Source organism: Poecilia latipinna, unplaced genomic scaffold (assembly GCF_001443285.1).
Source record: "Poecilia latipinna isolate Pla-1442-1.1 unplaced genomic scaffold, P_latipinna-1.0 Scaffold249, whole genome shotgun sequence".
Classification (NCBI taxonomy): Eukaryota; Metazoa; Chordata; class Actinopteri; order Cyprinodontiformes; family Poeciliidae; genus Poecilia; species Poecilia latipinna.
Window position 1 is genome coordinate 184,160 of NW_015112865.1, and position 26,852 is coordinate 211,011.

General features: G+C 39.9%; 1 protein-coding gene across 1 annotated transcript; it reads right to left on the reverse strand.

Annotated features, from left to right (window-relative positions):
• Positions 1-1,176: 1,176 nt before the first annotated feature.
• On the reverse strand, positions 1,177-26,249 carry cacng3b (calcium channel, voltage-dependent, gamma subunit 3b). The gene is made up of 4 exons (XM_015032746.1): positions 25,228-26,249; positions 8,430-8,513; positions 5,180-5,320; positions 1,177-4,391 (listed from the first exon to the last, which is right to left on the reverse strand). The coding sequence occupies exons 1-4, from the start codon at positions 25,442-25,444 to the stop codon at positions 3,880-3,882; spliced, it is 954 nt and encodes a 317-aa protein (XP_014888232.1). The 5' UTR covers positions 25,445-26,249; the 3' UTR covers positions 1,177-3,879.
• Positions 26,250-26,852: the final 603 nt, after the last annotated feature.

Consider the following 26,852-nt stretch of genomic DNA (forward strand, 5'->3'; position numbering starts at 1 on the left):
CAAAGAGCCCCCTGTGCGCCGTTGGGGTTAACATACGCAGAGATTAGGCCTCGGGCGAAGCGTCCTCAACGTGCCAACCGAGCATCCCGATTGGGCACAGAGGTCAGGGTGCTGTTTGAGGCCCGATTTCAGATACAGCAACTATAAGCACTGGAAGCGAATGGATGTGGGCATGCATGGGTTTGAATGGTCGATGCTGACATGGCTCATGGATGGCAGTACTAAACGTGGCGCCTAGCAGACCCTAAGGATCCGAGGGGCCCCTCGTTATGCTGAGCTACATAGCTACGACTGCTGAGTCTGCAAAGCCTACACAGAAAACGGTTATATACAGCAGTGACTCTATGACCTAAAGCTAACCCGGACACCATGACACACGGGAGACATTTCGACTAATATTTGGCACTGTTTCTGAGCAGTTAGCTAGTACGCTGAATCTTAACTCCGATAACTTAGAATTGTCCTATATTTCTTTAAGGCAGTATTTATCTTCTCTAGCTACTGAAAACAAAACAAATAAATAAATAAAAGCTGGGTGGAAGAGCAACGTCTTCTACCTCTCTTTTGCTCAAAGCATGTTATATTACCACTAAGCTATTCAGCTGGTTTTAAAACAGTTGTTTCTGTGCAAACGTCTTTTGCTTTTTTCACGTCTCCCTCCAAGATTACACCCCCTAAAAGCGACATTGCTGCAGTGCTGAGCATAAAAAGCCCTTGTGTGCTCCTGTTCTTTAAAAATTAAAAGCCCTTGCTTAGAGAGAAGTGGGTTTTTTTCCCCCTCCCTCCTCCTCCTCCTCATCTCGCACCCCACGACAGCGGCTGATTTTGCGGTTAGCTTGCAAAATTAATATTCACAGGTGGAGGGGCGGCAGGCGCCCGTCTGTCCCCGTTATGGCGTGAAAGACGGGAGACGAAACGGCAGCTTTGTGATTTAAAGAGTTTGACTGCGGTTAGGAGATCTTGAATTGTTTGTGACTGTTCAGAGCAGGGTGCGGCGGTGTCGGGTCAGTGTCGATTCATCTTTAGTTTGTACAAAAAAAAAAAAAGAGTGCAATGATGGCTTTGGGAGGCAAGAAACACGTTTAGAAATATTTTTTGTTCTCACTCATGTCCTGTAAACAAAATGAAAAACAAAAAAGTGCTGTGAAATTTTCTACTTTCTTACAATGTTATGAATTTTTTTTTTTTTTTTTTTTTACCTCCTGACAGATTTCTTCTGTTTTTCCTTTTTAGTCACACTTTAATGTTCCCAATCACTCAACGAGTTTTTATTTCTAAACAAAGATAGCCTGAGTAAATACAAAAAGAGATTTATTAAGTTACAACAGCAGCCATCAAGGCCTTTGAGGAGCCGCAAACCAGTCGCACCACAGGGTTTTTAGAAATGGACGGCCTGCCTAAGCATCTCGACAGGATGTAAGTGAACTTTGACTAGGACAGTGCAAGGCATCTCTTTTTATTGAGCCATTTGTAAGTGGATATGTTTCGGGTCGGTTCAGATTAAGCAACAGCTGCAGTCCCAGACCATCTCACAACCACCATCTGAAAACTGCATTTTGCATTTACTCAAGTTAATTTGTCAGACATAAAATTAAAAAAAAAACAACCAAAAACATCAGAAATCTGTGAGTGGGATACTATTTTAACGCAGCGCTGTATGATCTGTCTGAACAACTCTTTTTCTCTTCCCAGATTCTTCCTTCTTTTTATTTTATGGCTTCTTTTTCTTTTCACACCTGCTATCAGCAATAAAGGTTCAGACAAATTAGTAAATGCTAGAAGATTAGGAGGCAATATAAATCTTCTTTTTCTGTTTAAGGACTTGATAACGTCTCACTGGCACAGACACGTTTTTGTTTTTTTATCAGTTAGTCGGCATTATTAAACATTTTATTAACACAATCCTCTCACGGCTGCAGATAACTGAGCTCTCTGATGTGTCTGGATGAAATCAGGCAGCAGTCTTTGCGTTTTTTATAACTAAATTGTTAAAATTTGCCTTTAAATGCGACTTAGAGATTCTCTCAGAGGTCTTCGGGAATGATTTAAAACACGTTTCTCCAAAATGCTGGGAACCGCAGAATAATTTCAGTCCTTTGCAAACATTATTACTAAAACAGCATGTTTACACGGGAGGCAGGGCGGCAACACATGAAAGCAGCGCATTTTTGGATGTTGCGATGGGTTTCATCTGTTCAGATCTGGCCTTACTGATGGGCATCCCCCGGCAATAGTATTAAAAAAAAAAACTTAAAATAAATTCATCTCTAACCGCAGTAGCATAATCTAGTAACATTTTTAGAAAGTCAAACTTTCGGCAGATTTTTTTGTTCATGACGCAACGCACTGTTATGAGACACCCAGGTCATATGGAAGAAACAGATACTGGTAGAGCAATTAACAATTTTATCAAAACAATAATAATGAATAAATATATGAAAATTAAAGTTTGGGTTTTCCAAAATTTTGCAGCGCGAGATTATGCTGCTGCAATTACAGATTAATACATTTTAAGTCCTTTTATATAAGACACTCTATTGGATTCAATTAAAGGAGCATTTTGTCCTTTATGCAGCTGAAGCTTTCACAGTTCCTCTAGCAGAAACAACATCATATCGAATTAAAGATGTTGACAGGAGAGGTAGCGGGCAGACACAGAAAGTCCTTTTCTAGTTCGGTATGTGCATTTTTTTTTTTTTTGTATGTTTGTTTTTATTTTGGCACTGCCTTAATGTATACTTCACAGCTCAGCGGTCTCCCTTACACTGACTCCATCCCTCAGGTTACCCTGAAATAATAACATCCAGAAAACCTGACTATACTCTACAAGGAAGACAAAAGCTAAATCTACTGTCGCTTTAAGTACGGGGAAGGCAGAGTGGGAGGAGGGTGTCAGTGAGGTGAAGTATGGGGCCACATGGAAAGACATGGAAGGCGAAAGGTGATTTGTGAAGGCAGACAGACAGACAGAGTTCTGGTCGTCTGGAGTTTTTCTTTTTTTAGGTAAAAAATAAAATAAAAATAACTCAAGAAGTGGCAGAAAAAACACAGCTGAGAGGAAGCACCAACGGATCGAACGTTAAGATTTGTTGAGTCGCCTTTTCTGCTCGCTCTCCAGGAGCCGATCTGCAGTCGGCCACGGGGCAAATCTGGGAGTCATTGAATCGGCTCAATTCAGTTTCAGCTAATTTTGAAGTCAGTTCATATGAAACAAGTAAACAAATGTAGAAATAATCACTTCGACAAATGTCAATGGCACAAATTTTCTTTTCTCTTCTGAACTCAGCCGGTCCGAAACTGAATTAAGCCTTGTGATAAGTTGAGCTTTCTCGCTATTTGATATCACATGTGGAAAGTTAACTGTTCCCCTCTACTGCTACCCAAAAGGGACAGGAGGAGAGAGGTGTGAAGGTCAAAGATTGCACGTTTTCTCTTCTCTTTTGTCTTCTTTTCAATTTCACATTAGTTGTGATTTGTCAGGAGAAGTCATTCCAAACAACAACTCTGTATGTCCTCTCCTCTTCCCCTTACAATTGTCAGAAAGTCAGTTTATGAACATGAAAATCATGAACCTAAATTGCTACGGCTGTCATTTATAAGCGGCTACGGATATAATTTTATAGGTGTACCAGGCGTACATGAATGTTGGGAAGAACTTCTCCATCAAAACCCACCCTGCTACACAACTAAGAAACTCTCAGAGCGCAAAGGATTCACAGTTCAAAGGCTAAAAATTTCACAGTTCACAGTCAGGGTTAATCAAACCCCATCCCAATCCCTGCAACCCTTCGTATTCCCATTTGTTTGCTTGGAATTCCACTGGATTTCTCCTCCTCCTCCTTGACACTCTGATTGGGCGATATCTACAGCCAGATTCCCTCAGACTGGTGTGGTCCTGCGGTTGGGGTCCTTGTTGTAGTCTTTAGTGAGCGTGCTGCTCTGGAGGAAATCCCTCTCCGAGTTGAGCAGCCCACCCATGCCGCTACCCGCTTTGCCGCCCGCATTGCCCGCTTCTCTCGGGTTCAGCGTGTACATGGGCATCTCGGAGGCGGCCGGCCCCGTGTAGCCGCCCTTCCCCAGCGGCGACGCGTCTCGGCTGGGGGCCTCGGAGGAGCGCATGCTGGAGCGGCGGCGGAATCGGTAGCGGTAGGAGGGGATGCGGCTGAAGGCGGACTTCTTTATGAGCTCGGTGCGGGACTTGGCGCGCAGCTTGCGGTGCTTCTCGATGAACATGTGCACCGCCAGCACGCCCACCATTTCCGCCATTATGAAGGAGAGGGCGCCAAAGTAGAAGGACCAGCCGTACGAATAGGACTTCTTGCTGTCACTTTGACCTGGGTCTCCAGAATTGGCTGAGATGTAGACGATAATTCCAATAATGTTGCTGAGGCCTGGGAGAAACACAACAATAAACAGAAGTTTGAACTTTATGACGTCAAAATGTCATGCAATCGAGCAGGTTCCATCACAGTTGTACGGCACATTTGATCAAAATAAATCCCTCATTTCAGGTCTATGGTGGAGCTGAAGGCTTGTGGAGGAATTGATTTTACCCGTTTCTCCTCTCAGTAAAAGCAGGCATTAGATCTCAGAATTAGGCAATAAAACCTTCTTCAAAAGGCCTTCCAGAGACAGACACAGTGCTGATAAATGTTAGATATTCATCATAAAACTTAAATTTACCCTTTAGCAGTAGAATAAAATTACTAGTCATTTGTAAACAGGAACCAGTTTGATTAAATTTTTTTTTTTTTTTGTAATCTGATCTTGTTGATTGTAAATAATCCTGAGAAATGTAAAAATCTAAGGTTTTCTAATAACAGAGCTAATTCTCGGTTTGAGAGTGTTGAAGAAGTCATTAATTTGGGTCAGTTATTTTATTCTTAGCGCTGTAGCCAAGACGGCTTTCCACAAACCTGGATGCAGCGTGTACTGATGGGATCACGCATGAAGTGTGAAATTACCTGTCAGAAAGGGCAACGTGTCGCATTTGCGACCGCGGACATCCTGTGACTGTTAAACAGTGGGGCAGAGTCGGTGAAATGTGTCCTTTAACAATGCTTATCCTGCTTTTATCTCTTTGCATCGCGCTGCAGGGTAAACGGCACGCTCCTACGCTGAACGAGGAGCGAGGACGCTGGCTGTAGCAAGCAGAGGTAGACGCAGGGCGATGACTAACCTGCAGATACGAAGAAGATTCCTGCGCTGAGGATGACATTGTGTCTGCTCCGGTAAAACTCACTGGCAGCCACACAAAGCCCCCCCAGGAACAACAGACCAACACTCATGATGGGGAAGATACTGGAGGCGCGAACGGCACCTGCATGCACAGAGGAAACAGGAAGAAGGGTTGAGTCACACACACTCAGACACAAGAAAATATTTGATTTGAAATGTTTATTTTTGACCTGATTTGAGCAAATTGCAGATTGCTTGCAGTGTTTTGGAAACATTATCAGAAATAATGTTAAGATGTTGGAGTTTATATTTAAAACATACATCAACATATTCAAGCTGCACAATTATTTTTAGTAAATTCTTAATTTAATAATTGATTGTTCTACTTATTATTCTGACAATCGATTGGCACTGGCACTTTCCGCAAATTTTTCATTCAGCATTTTAAGCTTGTTCTGTAATATTAGAAGAACATTAAAAATGACAAATAAACACATAATTCAAATGTTAATGCCTGGAAAGCAGTAACACAGCAATCCTTTAGTGCACTTTTGAACATTTGTAGTAAAGCTAGCATCTGCAGCTAAAAAAAAAAAAACCTCGTTTGAAAAGCTCGTTCTTTTCTGCTTGACTTAACATCAATACAGTGCAGGGCTGATCTGTTGAATTTGTTTTGGATTAACTGATTAATAATCAGAGCTTAATTACAGGTGCTTAATAGAGGACTTTTTTCTTTTTCTTTTTTTTTTTTTTACAAGATTTGAACAAGCTGAAGCTAAAACTATGCCACTTCAGGAGTTCTGGGGTAAGACATATTTACAGACAAAGAAGCTTCTTTTTTAATCTTAAATGTAAAATTTATATTTTATTGTTTGGTTGTGGCCTGATTACGGCTCTGAATTTGTTGTTTTTTCATCAAATTGTTTTTTTTTTTTTGAGTATGCGTACTCTTAATTAGCGATTAATCATTTACCAAATTAGTTAACAATTATTTCAATAATAAATCAATCTTGATTAATCTGATTAATTGCTGCAGGCCTAGTTTGACGATACGTGATGTGGTCTCTCTTCACTGCCACGTGTTTCCATTTTATCATTCTTTTGCACAACTGAAAAGAAAAACTTGGGGAATTTTTCAGTATTTATACCCTTTAAGTACAGTAGTGTTGAAATTTCATCATTCTTTCCTTTAAGGAGTTGAACTTCCCTCTCAGAACAATACCACTCAAGTCTGCATTCGAACATGACGGTCACAGACTCGGTTTAAATTCACTATGCTCGGAAACTGCACCACTTAGAGCATGCACTCAAGACACACATGTTGCAGCATGTCGATGCACGCCCGACTGCGCCTGAATTCAGAACATGTTGATGCATTCGGAGGCCTCGCATCCAGAGAGGAGGCGAGAGAGAGGGAGAGAGAGAGGGAGAGAGAGATGGATGGGGAGGGAAAAGATGGCCAAAAAACTCAGACAGATGGAGTCACTGACATATGCACACTGAAATAATGAACAACAGAGAGGGTGAATATGAAAGTGAGGCTGCAGCAGGGGTGAAAATCTAGAGCCCCCATATGTGCGCTCGACGTGATCACAGAGAAGGATGGCTGCAGACAGTTTGTTATGTGGGAATCGTTCAGATGTGCACGTGCATCTCCTGCGCACGTGTGTCGGAGTAGTCGAGTTTCGAAGCACATCTAGATTTATTAACATTTATTTAAAGGATTTTATAATTATTTTCAGCATTATTGACCTCTGGAATAACAGCAAACAAAGCCCCGCCTATGTGGCCCACAACCCTGGGCTGTATGTAATGCTGGTCACTGGGTCCCAGCTTCTTATTGGCTGATCCACTCTGAGTCCTGTGGGCTAATTGGCTGCCTCGGGGGGACGTTGCGCTTTGCTTAGTGGAGCATTGAAAACGAGACTAGGGCTGAATCCCTTTTTTTTTTCTCTTTTCTTTTGTTTGTGCTTTCTGCTATTTTATGATACCTGTGAAACACATCACATGCTTACACTTTACTACATAGATCCTGGTGCTCAAATGTAAAGACTGAGTCTCTGTTTCAGTAAAAGTTGCACATCTAATTTGGTGTTTTAAAAATGGACATGGAGAAGCTCTAGTAGATATTTAGGGGTTGAGTCTGGGGGAACGATTGACTATTTCTCCTGTTAAATACCCAGAATGTTATAAATATAAAGGTAAATGACTTAGCAAAGCATTTCTTTCTTTCTTTTTTTTTTTTTTTTACCCCAAAAAGCCTCGTACCTGTCATATTCTACACTACAGGCATGAGAGAGACGGGAAGCAGGAGGCAGACAAACTATTACATCTGGTATAGACAAGATTTAAGAAGATATGAATATGCAGATGACAATAGGCCAGGCAATTTACAGTCCCAGTCACATTTGCCAGGCACCCCTGGTAAAGATATGCAAAAAACCTTAAAACAAATTCATCTTTTATTACAGGATTTATGACTTAGGTTCTTTGGACCAGCATTTCATCTAAAAGTTGCAGGACGCAGAGCCCTGCTGTAAGTCATTCAAAGTCCTTTTTCATTCACTGTTCTCTTTTGCTCGTCTCACTGGTTTAGTAGGATTTAGGGTGTGGGGGAAAAATATCTCTCTGCTGACTGGTCCAAGGGTCTGTTTACCTCTAGAGTTGAAACGATTTTAATTAAAAGTGTGCTAAAGAGTTAATGGTGCCATATAGTTTGTCAAGGTTCCCAAGGCCTTTGGAAGACAAACAGGCTCACAGCCTTACAGATCATGAGGTGCTTCTCAACATAATAATCCATAACAACCTTAGAATAAATAAAATAGATGACGTGATTGCATTATTTTTCCAGCTTTTGTTGGGGTTTCAATAACTGTGCCAACGCTGCATATGTTAACACTAATTATTTCTGATGTAAGCATATTCATATCAAATGTTTGTTTCTAGAATTGCCAGCGTTAAATCACACTACTTCTTAAAACGTGTGTGCATGTCTTGAGAAGATGCATGTTTTACTTTATGTAATACAGCGGTCACCAGAGATCAATGTATTATTGAATGTATTATTGACACATACAGAATCCAGAGATAAATCCTTTCAGTAAGGGATGATATGAAAAGCTGGTGGAGTTCCTGTGTCGTCACGGTTTGATCTAAATCCTTCTGAGTTTTCGTTGCACATCTGATGAAAACAAGTACAAGAAAGCAGTTGAGTCGCATTATCACAGCGAAGTCAGGAGTGGGTTACTCACGTAGGAGGTATTCAGCAGCGTCCGCCTCGTAGTCTGCGTCCTCTGGGAAGTGATCGATCTTCTTGCATACGCCTCTGAATGTTCCTGCGGGAAACAACACGAGTCAGTTCGGATCGACGTTTCTTCATAAAACGGTGATCCTCGATTGCAAGCACAAACACGAGATCGGCTTTGGCAAAGTGTGTGATGTGTTTTTTTGTTTGTTTTTTTTAGCTAATTGTGAAAGTAAATTGTTGATGAATCCTTTGTCAAATAAACGACATACATAAAAAAACGAGCTCCAGCTAAATGCAGTCTAAGTGTGATTAAAAAACACATCGACTGGCTTTGTAGCAGCAACGCGCGAGTCTCAATCTGTACTTAAGATTTGCTATGAGGTTCACTTTGTGTTGCTGTGCACGGCCACGTGGCTATGTCACCTGGTCCGACTATGAAACGAAGCAAACAACCTCTCAGTTTATCCAGGCCAAGTTTCAAGCAGAAAAGGATAATCGTTAATCTTTACGCCCAAAAACAAATGGGATGCGCAACGTATCCGAAATTTACCGCTTTTGTAATATTGCTTCAAGCAGTTTGCATATTCCAAGCGACTGTTTGGACTACAAGTGGCATCAGTTGAGGCTCTCTGTGCCTGTAATATTTGGTGGCTCTTGTTTAGTGTGGCATGAAAATTTTAGAGGGTAAAGAGGAAGCAAAGTCATGAAGGGTTAGGTCATAAAAACTACTCTAAGCTTTGACAACGTCCAAGAGCTCTGTTCGTTTCCAGGAAACAGTCGCCCACCTGAGCTGCCAGGTTGCAAAAGGGGAGGATTAATCAGAAAAACCAACAAACTTATTTTGATCAGATGAGATCCAAATTGAACTTACAGACGCAGCACGCTGAGCACAGCCCTACGACGAAACATGGCGGTGGCCGGATCATGTTTTCTCGAGTTATTACAGGAGTGCAGGTAAAAGTAAACGGGAAGATGGATGGAGCTAAATACAGGACAAATACTGGAAGAAAAATGAGACTCTTTGGGAAGACTTGGAAAACTGCTGTTTGGAAACACGTTACTTTCAATCTGGCAGTTTTATCTTTCAGCAAATAAGAATAGGAAAAATAATGAAAGTCTTGCAGCTGTCATTGTAACTAAAAGTAGTTCTACTCTCTAAAGTATTGGCCAAGCAGAGCTGAATAAAAATACATGCTACACGTTTCAGATTTTTAATGTAAGAAATGTTGAAAGCATGTCTTCTTCTTCTTCTTCTTCTTCTGGGTTGCCACTCAAACTAAATTCTGGTCAAATACATTGACGTTTATAGCACTTTCTACACTAATTAAGTCAATTGTCATGTATATGTTGGTGCTGGCATCACTTAAGAATTACTTTACATTCGGGTTTCAACCTTACAAAACACATTCTGCTAGAGAGGAGCGGCTCATATAATTACGTGGTCTTATTTTATGGTTTGGTGAGGGTACAAGCGTGCGTTGAGATGGAGCTAAAAATGATTAAAAACATGACCTAAAAGTCATAATCAGAAGAAAATTGTGAGGTCAGCCAGAATTGTAATCACTAATAAAAACTAGAGGGGAAAAAACAAACAAACCACACAACACGGGACAATCGAGGCAGAGAAACTGCAGATGACAGAAGACAGAGCTGGAGCAATAAGGCTGTTTACAGGAAACACTAATGAAAAGCCTTATCAGACCAAGAACGCTGGCGCGCGCACGCGCACACACACACACACACACACACACACACACACACACACACACACACACACACACAAAGTTACCACATTAAGGACAAAAACATACAGTCACTTAACAGGCGTCAGGAATGGAAAACCAAGCTCGTTAACATGATGCATAACCATCATCAATCACGCGTGTAAGTAAAAGTCTTCTGCGGCTACATTTCTCTCTCTCTCTCTCTCTGTGTGTATGTGTTTGTTTGTGTCATATTAAATCGGATGCAGTCTCCTGCGAGCACGCCATGTGTCGCGCGGAGTGACTCATCCTCATCCCCAACCCTTTGCACGCATCCACCAGCGTTCCTGGTGTGTGTGTGTGTGTGTGTGTGTGCCTCTGGAAGTGTGTTTGTATGTGCCATGCAGATGTGTAACTACCTCTGGCGTGCATCCTCCCACCCATCATTCAGCCCCATTCACACATGGTCAACACCACAGGGGCAATGAAAGAGAGTGGGATGGAGGAAGGATGAAGCCGACAGAGAGATGAAGAGAGAGAGAGGGAGAAATAGAGAGAGAGAGAAAGAGGAAGGGCTGGCTGAAAGAGGCTTGATGGTAAAATGGCACAGGGGAATCAGAGAGAAAAGAGGGAATAGAGGCTGGCAATGAACAAATGAATGACTAAACCTAATGGCTTTTTTGCACTTGAAGACGACCCCAGCACCCACACTCAGAGAAAAATATTCGCAAATTGATTCATCCCGGCACTCGCACTTAAGGATTAGAAAGTAACCTCCGAGTCTTTTCAAAACTCGATTTGAAGAGAAATAACTTTTTATTTTTTTTTAACAGGAATCAAGGTCTGTTTAGCCAGACGTTAATGGATGCGCCATTCACTCCGGCGTCTGAATGCGAGCGTAAGCATCGTGCCGCTCCTAATTCACAGCTCTTTCATCTTTTCATTAGCGTTTTTTTTTCTCCTTCTCTTCTGTTTAAAGTGCAGCGACCCATGATCTCAGAGGAACATTTAAAACGATATTCATATCTAGAGACTAAAGGTCTTGCTGTATACTTACACTCCAAATGAAGTGGTTGCCATGGCTACATATACTTAAAGCTGATTTCCAGTCCCTCCTTCCCTCGTCTTTGCTCTCTGTTATGTATGACTGTGATCTGGTACGAGGAGAAGGAGATTTTCAGTTTTAAAAGTATACTAAAAAAAAAACAAAATAAAAAAAACACCCCTGCTGTTTTAGGGCAGACAGTGAGAGTGGCGATTTAGTCGAAACAGCAGAAAATAATTAAAGTGATAAAGAATGATCTATTTAAAAAAAAATGGAAATTGCTTTTAATAGAGTAAGTTCATCACTCGAGAGTCAGCTAACTTTTAACATAACTTCAGGGGACTAATGATGAAAAAAATAAGGACGGATCTGAGCAAAAAAAAAACGGATTCCTGTGCAAAAGTTGGCATATTGAGAAATCTGGAAATTTGTAGACATTAATTCATCTATTCTTACTGCTTATTGGCTGAGATCAGGTCACAGCAGTTGAAGGTCATGGAGGAAAACCCTGGAAAATCCAACTCCAAAAATTATTAGTATTGGTGTGTTGCTTGGCATTTTAACCAGGTTTGAGTTTTGAATTACAGAACATTCAGTCAAAAGCCAAAATGATGAATAAAATATGAAATTCAAGATGCGATGCAGTAAATCAAAGAATAATTAAAAGTTCCTGAAAGTACGAACTAAAACGTGACTCCACTTATTTTATAGTAACTGTCATTAGCTCCTTTTGGTAGCTAATAGTGTATATATTTTTGCAAGTGCAAAAAAGATCAGTTTATTTTAAGTGGCTTTGCACATTGTCAGCAATGCATGTGGAGGCTTAGAAAATTACAAAGCGATGGTGCATAGCAATATAGCAGACCAGGCATCCACTAAAAACCATGAGAAGCACTTTTATCCTTCAGAATAAAGGTCTGCTCCTTTACCAGTAACTTTATTTTACAAAATAAGAAATATGTTATTTTTAAAGAATAATGTCTGACATTACATTTTTAAGCGTTTTCACAATAAAAGCACTGGACTTCTGAGAAGGTTACAGCAAAGAAGTGAAAAATATCCAGTGAATGTCAGTGCTCTGGAGAAAAATGGGCATTTTAAGGTGAGAAAATGGCCAGACTGACTTTAGTTACCTATTCAGAGCACATATCTGGGGTTTTGGGTTGGTAGTTAATAAATAATGACATAATGGAGTCAGTGGAGTGTGGTTTACTACACCTGAGGTGAGCAACAATTTTAGAAGCTCTTAAAAAGAACTGCTTCTTTACACATTAAATGACAAAGAGTTGGAGTTGATTTAGATTTGATCGAACACAAATTATCTGCACGCTTAAATTCACTCTTTTATGTTACCCAAGTGAACATAAATACTGTTTATCTATGATATGGATGAATGAATATGTAATTGGTAGTAGTAGTATGTGTGGAAGACCCCAACTATTCCCCCAGATGGTAAGATTAATTTCATCTGAGTACAAAGCAGTCAGACCTGCCAGGTGTCAGGGAAACGTGTTATTTATTACTCCTGCCTTTTAAAATAACAGATGTTCATCACATGGTTTTGATGCACTGGATACAGAACACCCCAACACAGCTAAATACGGATGAAACACACACATGAACTGACTGGTCACTTTATTAAATACACCTGTCCAGCTGCGTGTAATCTGAAGAATCTTAGCAGCCACTAATTGGCAGTGAATCAGAGCGCACATTTAGGCATCTGGAAGTGTGAAAAACCAACTTTGGAGAAACTTTGCATAGTACAAATTTTAGCAGCAGCATTCATTTCGGTCTGAATTTGGAGTAAATCATCATAGAACGCATCCATCTTGTCACATTTAGCATAATTTGAGCATCGTTTGAATGTGGCAGCCTTCTTGCTGACTGCGTCTATCCCTTTTTTCTGCAGTAGGATAACGTATCACAAAGCCCAAGTCATCTAAAACTGATTTCTGTTCTTCAGTGAGAGTCGATGAATCTCAATCCATCAGCTAACTGCAGCTAATTGAAGGAAAATGATCAATATGTAATGAAAATAAAATTAGTCTCAGAATAAATCCATGGGGGAAACCCCAGGTGAGCATAAAACAGGACGTCTGGTCCCTAGCATTCAGTTATCACTCAACATTTTTAATGGCTTCATCAGTCAAAGATAATCTGGATCATTTAAGTAAGAGCGCTTTGGTTGGTTGTATATGAAGCCCATTTAACACCAACACTTTCATTTACGACCAGAACAACTTTAACTTCAACTTACCATAAAAAATTTCTTTACACGTTTTCAAAAAAAAAAAAAAAAAAGATAGAAATTTATATTGTATAAAATAAGTGCAAAACAAAGGTATCCCAACAGAAAAAAAACAGTTCACTGTCTTTTTATCCTGCAGTTAGCATCCTCCACAACCAATTGATTTTCCATTTATTGAAAGTTTATAAGTTTATCCAGCTCTGGTTTGGTGAAAGGTTAATTTGTTTTCTACTAGGTATGTTACGCCACAAACATCCCTACAAGAACAAAATGTTAAAGACAGAAAAAGAAAGATAAAAAAATACCTCCCAGCATTGCTGTCTGTCAAATCCCTTCCTCTCCTGTTGAGAAAGCAAAGTCTGTGTAGGTACATGTGAGTCACGTATTTGTCGGCTCCCTAATATGTTTTTGTTGAGCAATCTCCGAATGCTTTATCAGCAAGTGAGTCAGCTGGTGTCACACAGATTTACGTCAAGTGTCATAACCTGTCAAATACCTTTTGACCACTAAACAGATCTGCATGCACACACAGACAGCAGGAGCCCCTAAAACCAGCAGATAAAACTGGATGAAACGTGTTGGGAAAGATTCAGGCGCTTTAACGTCTCTTATCTGATTTGTCAGACTTTTCTAAGAAATTTATCGAGATCAAATCAGTTATTTGGAAGTCTGAAAAAGCTGTGAGGCACTTAAATTGGCTTGTGAAAGAAAAACCTCTGAGCTCGGACTTACTTAATATGTGAGGTTAAGATATTAAAATCAGCATTCAACTTTTCTCTGAAGGCCAATCTCCATTTTACTTTCAATAGATGAATAAAATCATTAAAACTGGTGCACAAAATTGCTCTTTTCAGGACAGTTGAGGGGACTACTTTATATTTTTATGTCTTCCACATGTCATTACTTGCTCTGACTTTGCATTTTCTCCCTTTCAGGCTCATTTCCTGTGCTTCTGCAGCCGTTAGCTGCATGCACATGTACCAGTTTGTGAACTCACACTCAAAGCTCTTAGGTCTCTCAAGTTGTCAAACCCAGTTGGCTACGATCCCCCCCCTCCACCCCCTCGCTCTTCAGGAAGTTGTGCTAGACTATTTAAAACCAAATCCAAAAACCATTAAGGCTCTTCAGAAATTTTCTGGCTTTTCCTACACGAGTGACCCAGTTCTTTCTATTTCCACAGCCCCAAGTTCTGGCTCTCACACTGATAGACTAACTTGTTTTTTTTTTTTTTCCCGAGATCAGCTGGCCAGTATTGTAAAGCGCTCATGAAGTCATCTGCAGTTTGTTTTTAATGTGTCAATAAATTAAGCTGATGATAATAGGGCTTCTGTTTGCAGGGGATACTGAGATCAAAAGTAATCTGTGAAGTTAAACTGTCTCCCTGAACAGCAGTCCTTCACAATAATTCACAGATAAACAGCCGGAGGGCCTCATGTTTGCTGGATGAGATGTTTGCACTGACTTAATGTTTACTTAGGTTGTGGAAAAGTGAACTGGTTCTATGATAGAGATTTCTGCTGAGACTGACATAACTCCAGTCTCAGCCACATACATCCAGACGCGCTCACATCCGTACACCGATAACATGTAGAAACTAACCAACAGCGTTCCGTCGCACGTCAGGACTGTGGCTACATAACATAAGCAAAACATGCAAAGGCAATTTCCCACATTAGTTGAGATAAATTCACATTTTCCTCACTCCTCACTTGCTCATGTGGACTTTCAGCTCTTTCTGCAACATTTTTTCAAATCTGATATCCAAAGTAATCTCCAAAAAATGATTTTATTGTATACCATTATCAAGATCAGGATAACTTGATATGTTTCCTTAAATCACCACATGTAGCAGTGGAACAAACTGCAAAGACCTCAAGCTGGACTGTTGTCTACAACTGACAGTCTTCATGTTTTATATGTTCCCTGAGTTCAACCTACGTCGATCAAAACCTCTGCAGAACGTCATAATGGGCTAAGAAGGTAATTCAGCCATTTCAGTTACATCTAAAACATACAAGACACCACGACCCGATGACCGGATTTGGACACCGTTGTTGTCGTGGTTGATCTGCAACATCTCCAGTTTTCTGAAACTTGCAAATAAGTTTTGCCACAGTGCCATGTGATGCCCGTTCCACGTTTTCTGTTAAAGTTTTGTGCAACCGTGCGACCGCTTCCCGATCCAGCCATCGGTATAATTTCAATTCTTTGCTCTTTTGTCAAACACATCTTCTTGGGAATCTGAAATATAAAAGAAATATACATTTTACATTCTCCTATGTATGGAAACGTATGGCCCACCCTGTATGTAAAAGATAAAGTCCACTCATCAAACTGGTAATAGCCTCCAAACAGGACTATAAAGTTTCCATTTTACAAAAAGATTCGAGCATACTCAGCAGCAGGCCTAAAAAGGCAGATTTGTCTAGTCTCTAATGTTCATTAACTGTATTTAGTAATTAATAATAATTGTTTTTAGACATTTATTAGTGTTTCCTAATAAATATGCCAAATTTTGTAGTGCAGAACATTAAAGTTTCTCCTAAAGACCGTCTCTTAATATGTTGTTGTCGTCTCCGTTTTAATTTTTCTCTCCTTTCAGCTTTTATCCAACAAATCAAGAATGTTGCATTAATGTTCTTAAAATGTCCCTTTAACAAACATAAACGAGATGCAGCTGTTGACGTAAAATACAAATTCATTTTATTTTAAACTTTAAGAACTTTTATATGCATTTTTTTGTAGAGGCAAAGCAATTTTTTTTGTTTTACCAGCTATGACTCTAAGTCTTTTTGTGATGTAACAAACACTCAAAATAACTCATAAAACAGTGCCTTGAAACAAGGTTAAAAAGGAGACAAACAAAAACAGCACTGTTAGCTGAGACACCCCATGACCAACTAGCCAAGAGGTGCCAGATGTTCGTCCTTGATCTATCTCGCTCTCACAAACAAGCAACATGTGCGCAGAATAGTCAAACTGTTGGGACGGCCACTGACTAAAGCGCCACAGGTCACCGTTTGAATTGTTTTGCAGGGCAGTGGAGGCTTATCTGCGAATCCATGCAGCCATCACTGAAATATCTGAAAATGTTAAAAGGCTGTTCTGGTTTCAGATTTTATTAAATGGAGAATAAAAGATGGCAGAAAAATCAATGGAGCAATTGTCCATACAGTAGGATTGAGCTGGTCAGCGAAGTGGTCAGAAATATAGTGAGAGCTGCTGCCTTTTTAAACTCAAGCAGCTGCTCGTTTGAAAGCCTTTAACCCTTTTATGCATGAATTATGATCCTTTATGGCAGGATTTTTTTCCAAATTTTTTATTTTTTTTATTTTCTTAAGGCATATAAAAAAGGTTGGAAAAATTTTTGTAACCTAAAAAATTTTAGGTGATCAACTGTGATTTTCTCCAAATACAAAGTTGTTATTTTAAAAATACATCAGTAGTATTGCTCTTTAGGGGTTATCTCATATCACAATATGTTTTTATACCTGCAAAAGACGTCTACAGTAGAAGGAGGGACCGGGTCGGTCAGCCATATTGGATTTAACAAAAATAATTTCTTGCACTTGCAGCTGATGGCCAGCAGTTGATAGTGTATTTTATGATGCATTAGTGTCCACTTCAGTGGTCTGTGTGCATTTATAACATAAAAATCCACAAGAAGCAGAAGAAAATGGCTTTTAGACAGCTGTCCACTGTAGTGACCACTGATGAAACCCACTTTAAAGGCTTCTGATATCTGATGGGAAAGTTTTCAGTCTGTCACCTGGAAACCCAAAGGCTGGAAAAACTACAAACCCAGAAAGACATTTCCATCTGGCCTTCATGCAACAATTGCAAAAATAAAGCTACATAAACGGCCCTCCAAGCTTTTATGTCCCATTTGGATTTTCATTTTTTAACATGTTGAAACCTTTATGCTTTTCACTCCATAGCAAAACTTCTCACGAGTTTGTTTTGATCTATGACATAAAATTGTAATTAGATACAGTCTAGTTTCCAATAGTTGTGTTTTTTTGTTAAAAAGTTCAATGGGTGTAAATGCTTTTGCTTACTCTTGGTTTCTGCCAAGCAAATTAAGATTTAAAAGCCTCAAAGTTGACAAATTTATACAACTTCTTATGTGTATAACCCTAAACAGAATAAGTTCCTATTGAGAGATCTTTAATACTTTTTTAACAAATGTCAATTGCTGTGTTTGTGCATTTTTTTTGTTGTGAGGACAACCTTCCCCACTCAGGCTGCCCTCAATCAGTTGACTTGTTTTACAAAAGCTGGAAGCATGTGGCCACATGCATTCAAAATTGAAATGGCTTTACGAGCCAGATAAGAGAAGAGACGAGAAGGGAGTGAGCAAGCGACAGGAAAGAAAGTCGAAAAGCAGAGCAAATTGGACTGCTTGTTTCCTCAGAGTGCCTCTGACAGCTCAGTCTGGGTGACTGTGCCACTTTCTCTCTGCTCCTCTACCTCTCTCGCTCTCCCTGATTACCTCTTTGCGAGTGAAGGAGAACGGGGGAGAGGGAATGAGAGGTGGGGGGAAGGGACTAGTTTCCACGGTGATGCCTGATGAAAGAGAACGAGGAAGGTTGTGCTCAGCTGCGCACCTCTTCTTTTTCTCTCTCCTTTCCCCTTTTTCATTCTCAAACAGCAGGTCCTCCCTCTCTTCCGCTTCCTCAAAAACCCCTCTCTCTGTTCGTGTTTCAGTTCTTCTCATTAGCTCTTCTCCTAACATTTAGAAAACATCCACTCGCTCCATTCAAGTCCCCTGCCTCGTCTCTTCTGAGTTGCTATCGGATTAATAAACGCTTGTTCCAGTTGTTAAGGAAGCTACATGGACAAGAGACCGGTCTACATCACGCTGTTGTAAAATGTCACATTTCCAAACGATGGGAACGAGCCTGCATTCTTTAGGGAGTCCAGAGTTGGGAAGCTGTCTGTTGTTTCATCCAGCAGCCGGGGGCACTGTCATGAGGCACACTGACTAAAATGCTAATCGAGAATTAGAATGCTATTAAACCAAACCACGGTGCCACAGAGACAAAAAATATCCCGAGGCTATGAGTAGATGAAGTCCCTCTGCACTGGTGTACTTTGTTCACCAGTGCTTGACCTTCACTGTGCTGAATGATTAATGTTCACAGTGTAGCACTGAATCAGTTTTCAGTCAATTCCTTTAAATCATAATTTACGCTGACATTTTTCAATGTATTTAAAGTTTAAATTAGTATTCAAATATCCCGGTCTAATCTGATTGTAACATTATTTAATCTCATGCAACATTGTGCAAATGCTCTGTCTGCACTGATGAAGATTCACTTCGACCTTGCATGGTGTTGGAAATTAAAACAGCCCTACTTTCTGATAAATTTGGCAATTAATTGTGTGACCTCTTGAATGCACTCACAAATATGAAATTTCTTTGGCAGACACTCAGTTGATTAAAAGTAACGTATTTCCCAGCTACATTCATGGAAATGGCAACACACCCTGAAACTGACATAGTTGATCACTTTGAATTTCACAACTTTGATCCCAGTATGTAAAGACTTTTCAACATGGGAGAACATCAGAAGCAACATACTGTAATTCAAAGACATCACAGATCCTTATATTACAATAAATCTGGATCAATTTCTTGATTTTAAATCCAGATCATATGTTTTTCAGCAACATTACATCATTGCAATGTTAAAAACTTGACTTGAATTGACCAGAACTACTGAAAAGACAGTGCTACCATGGTTGGAATTAATATTTTCTTTTAATATAGATACTTATTTTCAGTCCCTTTAGGGGAAATGCTTTTTGTCTTTAGTCCCTTCAGATGTGTCGTTTACTCATACGTCACTCTCAAGCCCTCTGTAATTGACTCCACAATCAGTTGAAACAATATATTTTACAAACTTTTCCAGTTTTACATTTGTTAGGAGAATAAAACCATTATGTATGTTTACTAGATGATAAAAGAGTAGGGCATCCAAACATTTGCCTCAGATTAAAACGTTGTTAGTTGCCCTAACAGAGGCTTACATCTCACAGGAATCTCAGTGCTTGTCAACACCTGACTTTGAAGGTAGAGGGAAAAAAAAAAAACTCTCTTAGTTTTCTGGCAGTTTGCTTGTGCAAATATTTCTTGGTAATATTAACTGAGTTAAAACGAGAAGCGTTTGCTCTATTTTATGGTCGGACAATGAGAAAAAAGGTGTTTTTTTTTCTTTTTACTATAAATGTAAAAATCTAGTTTTCTTTTCCGTCTCCCTTTCAGTCATTATCATGAGTCTGGTCACCATTTAAACTTTTTGTGTACCTGGATCATACTTGGTTCTTTACTTTGACTCTTCAGCTGTTTCCCCAACTCCCTCCTGAACCTCCTACCCAGCAAATGATGAATATTCGCCAGACTATCCCTGCAGCACCGCATGAAGCTTAAAGAGCTATTATCTATCTCTCACTAAACCATCCTTGCACCTCTTCTATCTTCATGCCAGTGCCCCTTGCTGTCAGGTGACACTGAAACACTCCATTTCTTTAACTGCCTGCTTCTTTATGTTGTTTTTTTTTTTACTGGTGACGGCGTTCATCGGATCCGTTTCTTTGCTTTCTGAGCTCTTCTTAATCTCTATCACAAGAAAACGTTAGGTTGGGAACAGTGTGGCCCCTGGAGATTCACTAGAAACTGAGGGCATGCATATCTCATCCATCACTTTTCGCCCACTTCCCTTCTCCACCCCCTCTCCCGTGCTTCATTCATGAACATTCCAGTTTCTCTTCATTCATGTTTTCACCCCCCCCCCTCTCACCCCTGCCCTCGTTTTTTTTTTTTTCCACAACACCTCAGCACACCTGCAGAGACAACCATTTACTGCTGCAAGAGATTTCACAATGACCACATGCTGTTACCTGGCAAAATAACTGCACACATTTACAGCCATTAAACACAACAAATCCATATAAATAATTTCTGCAAGTCTAAGTGATTATCTAAACATGCTTGTTATTTGTGGGTATAAAACAGCCATTTTCGTGTGTTTTTAAAGAAATACTTCTATACAAATTTAGGAAATTCTTATGATATAAAGCTGGCAAGCTAAGAAAAAAAAAAAGTAGCCTCTTGGTTTTAACTGAACAAACGGCAAACAGATATGAGGGTCCTACTGAATAATTACTGCATCTGTCAGATAGAAATAAATTATATGACCTTAACTGATGCAATGAGTAGCTTCTCATCTCTTAAACAGCCAAGTCAAAAGATACATCCATGGTCGTGGAAAATATGTTAGTTTACTTAAGAAGAGTCAAATCATTGGCATCATGCAGAGAAAACATCCAAGGAGGTTACAGAAACCACTAAAATTGGGTTAAGAACTGTCCAACGTGATATTAAAAAGAGGAAGGAAAGACGGAAACCATCGTCTTCTAAGAAATGTGGTTGAAAAAAAATGATGAATGTTTGGGAGTGAATAGCTGTTCAGTCATAAGAGAACCACTAATCAGTGAAGCAAACCAGATAATAAGCCTCATTTTGCAAAGATTAAACTCTTATTTTTTTGCTTTGTTTAATTTGTTAATCCTAGAAACAAAACAAAACCGAAAGCGTAGAAAAGACCCAGTGATGATCCAGTTTCGATTTTCTGGTGGAGTCCAACAGGTTTTTATTGAAATGCTGCATTTTTAATACAATCAACGTAACAGAACCTCCACTATAGCTACCAGTGGTCATGTGTTTTACCACATATTGATAATTTGCTTCAAAATTTGGAGCATAAGCCCAATGTTGTCCATCTCTTATGTAAGGTAAATAGAGTTAAACTGAGTTAGCACATTTATACATTGAAAAAAAAAGGGATGTATGGCCCCTGTGGGTAGAAAGCCTAAAGACATAACAGAGCGTGGTCAATGTTCTGCAGCTAGTTGTGTAAACGTGAGCAAATGTACATCTACATGTCTCTCTGCATTTCTCGCTGGTGCGTCTGTGCATGTGTTTGCATGACATTGTGCTGACATTGAATTAACTTTCCGCACAGCTCTAACTCAGCTCTGCTTATATGGTGGCTTGGGGATATCCCAAAATTTCCTCAATTTATTCATGCAGATACAAGGATGTGCATTTGAATTTACGCATGTGTGTGTATATAGGTGTGTGTCAGTGTTGAATGTAAATGAGTGTGTTCCTTTAAAGCTTTGTACCTGCACCATCTGGCCATATAATAGCCTTCTTTGCCCCCCAGAATGAGGCGGTTATGCTTGGCAGTGACTTTCATGCTGATCCAAGAAAGGGATGACACTGGAGAAGCATGCCAATTATTAAAATATTAAACTCAAACATTTTGCAGAAGAGCTGCAGGACTGAAAAATGTAAACATTTTAACTGTGAGTCTCAAAAAGTGATAAATAATTGCATCTGTCCTTAAAGGAAGTTTACTAAAGTTCTATTTGTTTGCTCTAAAATGTAACAATAAACTAGTCACTTCGTCTTTTGCTCTTATTTCAGTTTAGTTCAGTTCATTTAAATGGCATGCCAAGGCGACATTCTAAAGTTGTACTAAACTACAGCAGAGCAAGTTTAAAAACAAAACTCATGTCAAATGTGTAAAATAAGAAAATAAATATTTAAAATCACCAGCTAGCAATGGAAACCCATGACCTGAAAGAAAGTCATGTGTCTCCAAGAAGAACGTAAAAACAAGAATGCAGTCAACATCTACCGCTGATTACCACCAATATCGTTATTAAATTAGAAATTAAAATGTGTGTTTCTCTGCTGGTTAGAGACTTATACAATTCTTGGTTTGTGCACAACACAGAAGCGAAATACCAAATAGCTATGAGGTTAAAGAGATTTCTTTTTTGCAAATTTCTAACATATCAACCTGTCCTCTACTGCTTTTGATGGGTGGCGCTGTTAATGTAAAAAGTATAATTTAGGCAGTATGAAAATGCAATACATAAGCATAAATACAAGATAAAAAAAAAAAGTTAAAGTGAAAAAAAAAAGCTTTTACACAACCCAGAAATTCTTTTGCACTTTGTTCCTGAGATTTTCTTTTGATTTAAGTTGGTTTTGATCATTATGTCTTTAGGGTTTCTAAAAGTTTTTTCACTCAGAAGGCAAAAGTTTTTTATGGACTTTTATGAATGTGTTTTTAGTCTCACGTATTGAAAGAAAAGTGCATCTATTTCAGATCAAAGGTACATAAACACCACGGGTTTTAAAATGAGAAAAAGTCAGAGTCAAGCGATGCAACTGACAAGAAAACACCACTTCACTATAAATTAAGCGAAGCAACGATGCAATCAGGATGGCTTTGGGCATCCCACTTTAATTTTCAAACCATCAATTATCTTATTGGGATTTTATGTGATATACCAACACAAAATGGAGCATAGTTGAGAAGTAAAAGAAAAATTACACAAAGTCTTTAAAATACTTTTTCAGATAAAAATGTAAAAATGTGTCATCTGCACATTTTGGTCTGAACTGACTTGGCCTATACCAGGCCTTTGTAACTCTGGCTGCACCCCCAGTTTCAAGTGTTTGGCACATTTACTTCCAGGATTATCCTGGAACCATTATGCTAAAGAAAAGCATAATTCAACATAATACTGCTAACACCATGTTTACATTTTGCAAATAGATCAGAAAACTTTTATTTTGATCTAATTTCACCAGAGTTCCTTTTTTCATACGGTTGGTGTGTCCCCTTCATGTTCTTCTCCAAACTCTTTTACAACTGTAACATGACTAATAATTGTTCTATCAACAGAATCTCACAAAAAACAAAGACATGTATATATTTTAGAAAATGGTCATGTCCATCAGTTTAACAGAAAAACAGCAGATTTTGATACAGCTCTCATTTTTGTTTCTATTACAAGATTCAGTTGTCTTTCATTACGAAACAAAATAATTGCCAGTAAGGTCATTGGCATCAAGCTGCCCGATTTGTCTCAAGTCTCTTGTGACATTGTCCGCTGTCCTGAGCAACCACTGAACAGAGAAATTTGAGCTCCGACCCTCTGACAGAAGATTCAAATTGCCAAAGGCAAGGACTAAGTGGATTAAAAACTCCCTAAAGCTATCATTTAGTTACACAATAAAACTGACTTGTTTTCAAATATAACACTGAAGCTTGCTGTACGAAGACAACTTGTGACATTATTTCAGTTTGTGACGTTACTATGATTTAGTGTTTTTACTGGTGAGGCTGTGAATGTGTATTTTATTAATTTCCCTGCTCATAGCTCATTCCAACTGAGCTACGATTCTCTGCAGCCCCTCCAGTTACAACAGGCCTCTTGGCTGCTTCTCTGGTCAGCGATCCCTTTGCTCACCCTGAACACTTAGCTGCACAACTATGTCTTGATGTCTCCATTATCAATTGACAAATTCAACAGCGCTATAGGATATTTAAAGGTTGGGAAATTGTTTTGTAACCTAATAGTGCTTTACCAGTTTCTCTGGTCTATCTGCTGTGTTTCTTGATTTTCATAATATTGTCTGTTCACTGACAATTAAGTAAATGTTCTTGTCCAGTAACAATTTCATGTTGGATAATGCATCTAAAGAACATCTGTTTAGTAAAACATAAGATCTACACTACAATGTGCATTTATTTTGTCTAAAAGTGAAAGTTTCTTTGTTGTCTAAATCAGGTTTTTAGACTTTTATAAGGCTTTTTAGAAGACATGGATAGTGATATAGTGGCATAAACTGGAATTGAACTCAGGACTTCTGTTCTACAAGCATACACTATTCACCTGTTGAGCTACACAAGAGAGTCCAATAGTTTTACTGCCCATCCTGTGGAACGCCTTTTTAAGCAAATAAAAATGTAACTTTATTCTTAATATGCATTGGAGACATCCTGTCAGTGCTATGAGGGTGATATAAAAGGCATAGATCTGTTGTCAATATATGAGAGTGACGTGGTTCTGATTGGAAATCACCATTCAAGCTCTACTAGATTTCTTTTTTTAAACAAATTGATATATTTCCCAGAATATCACAATAGTTAGGTTTCTGTTATTAGCATTTAACTAAGATTGAAGGCAAACCAAACCTTTGTGATTTTCTCCTTAAGCATAAAATTAAGTATAGTTTTCTTTCCACTTGATTAACGGCTTCTTTGGATTAAATAAACGGTAATAAAAATATATTTAAGTATGTGGTTGCAATGGAAAGTGTGGCAAGGTTCCAGGACATCAACACTTTTGTAAGAGGAAGTCACTAAATGAAATTTCTGAAAATGATTTCCCATTCAAGACAAGAAAGTTTGTCTCCTTGCCAGAGTGGATCTAGAAATGTAGGATTACTCAAGTCAGAAATACAAAACAAAAGGGAATGGGTTACAACTTCCTGTGTTGGTATGCTGTGTTCAACAGTTGTTTGCTCCATTCACACCAATGTCATTCAGCCTACGATCTGTTTGGAGGGAAAGCTGCTTGACTCCCATTTTTTAAAATAAATAAATAAAAGAAACATGCAGATCCACGTCCCGCTCAGTTACGCCTCTGGTCAATGGCACTCCTGTCTCAGTCCCGAGGAATGCCAGCTTTAACTCCCGGGAAGGGATTTCCAAGCTCCCGATAACAGGCTGAGCTCGCGTTCGTGAAGGCAGAATAACACCGACTCTCTTCTGGTATCGCAATGTACGGAAAAAGGTGTCTGCTTGCGTGTTAGAGCTGAGAGCTGCACGTGAACGCACCGACATACCCATGCACACGCGCACACAGAGAGAGACAGCTTGGACCGCGAGACAGCCAGCCAGCAGCCAGTCAGTCAGTCAGACTGATCACGTACCTTCCAGACAGCAGGTTCGCCAGAGGCCGGAGTGCGTCATCACCTCCTCGTTCTTGCGGCTCGTGTCGTTGTCGCCGCTGCTCTTCACGCGGCAGACCCCGCGCGAGTACAGCCAGTAGTCCGTGCCGACGGCGATGGTCATGAGGCTGAAGGCGGCGAACGCGCCCACCGTCGTCACGAGCATCTGGACGCCGCGGTCACACATCAGCATCTTCATATAGGCGGCTCCTTGGGTGCCTTATTCCTTCTCTCCTCCGCTTCTTCTTCTTCTAATTTTTTTTTTTATAGATTCAGCCTTTAATTTTCCTAATTTCGAGACTTGAAGAGTCAAAGAGAGGAGCAGGGGGCAGACAGGCACTTGAAAACTGAAAAATTATTAAATATTTGGCGAGCATATGGAGGAAAATAGCAGCTTCGGGAAGGTGGGAGGCTGGATGAAGCGACCACCGGTTGTCCCCAACAGCTCGACACTGCCCACACTCACTCAGAGCAGAGGGTGATGCCACATCCCGCCTCTCCTGGCCTCTTATGTCCCAGTTAATATATTTTTAAGCCTTCTTTATTTCTGTCGCTCGTCTTTCCAAATAACTCGCCTTTGTAGGACAAAATGCCAGTTTTCTAAACAGTTTTCGCCCCTATCTCACCTCTGGGTTTCCTCCTTCGACCATGTCGCTTTAAGCAGATCAAAATCCCATTCCTTAGATGAGGACGACCTGTAGGCTATCCATGGTGGGTTTATTGACTCGTCGACATATTTTTTTTCTCCTCTTCCATGTCAAAAGCCACCACAAGTCGTCCAAACCCGCGTATGCAAAACGTTTAGTGTTAGACACCAAGAAATCATCGACTGTCCAGGATGCAGGCTGCTTGGATGGAAAACGGGTAAAACGCTATTCAAGTTGGACTGGTCCGTAACAAGCCTGAGCCAGTTGTGCCCGTTGGTACAAATGGAAAAAAGAGAAAAGAAGAAGAAGGAAAAAAAAAAGATAGCGGTTGCCTCCCCCTTGTTCTCCTCCTCCTCTTCATCCCCATCCTCCTCCTCCTCCTCTCTGTCCAACCAACTCAAACTAAAATTAACCGCGCGTGCCTCCAAACTCCGCCCGCGGCAGCACTGATCGGCGCGGATTGGGCGCGCGGAAAAGCAGCGCATGCCAGGAGCCAATCGCAAACCTCCGTTCTGCTTTGGGTCCCGCCCACCGCCGCAACTCTGGCTGTATAAGAAGCATGAAGGTCCGCCTGTTACAGAGACCTCAAGAGAAGATATATCTGGAGGGTAACACAAACATTTTCACAACACAAAAGGGTGTAAATTACATAATTATACAGACAATGATTTAAATGTGCCACTAACAAAACTTCAAAATAAATACATCTTCATATATAAATAGAGAAAATTATGTTTTCAGGGCTTGTGTGTTGGCTAGAAGGAATGTGTTTTCTCTGGTTACAGGAGCAAATGCAGAGTGGCTGTGGAGAGGTGCTTTTTGTCAGCCTCAAGGAAACTCTGGCAAACCATCTGATGACTCATTAGGAATACTAGGGGACAACACCCAGGACTGGGGACCCGATCAGGTGGTGGAAAGAGCCCTTTGAGGTACTCCTCAGGATGGGGGAAGACTCTGGAA

What these genes read in the sequence shown, in the direction of transcription:
- cacng3b (XM_015032746.1), bottom strand. Translation starts at nt 25,444, where the DNA reads ATGAAGATGCTGATGTGTGACCGCGGCGTCCAGATGCTCGTGACGACG. An exon ending in GCGAACCTGCTGTCTGGAAG is followed by an intron (nt 8,514 to 25,227) that starts GTACGTGATCAG and finishes TGTTTCCCGCAG; the next exon opens with GAACATTCAGAGGCGTATGC. An exon ending in AATCTTCTTCGTATCTGCAG is followed by an intron (nt 4,392 to 5,179) that starts GTTAGTCATCGC and finishes TGTTTCTCCCAG; the next exon opens with GCCTCAGCAACATTATTGGA.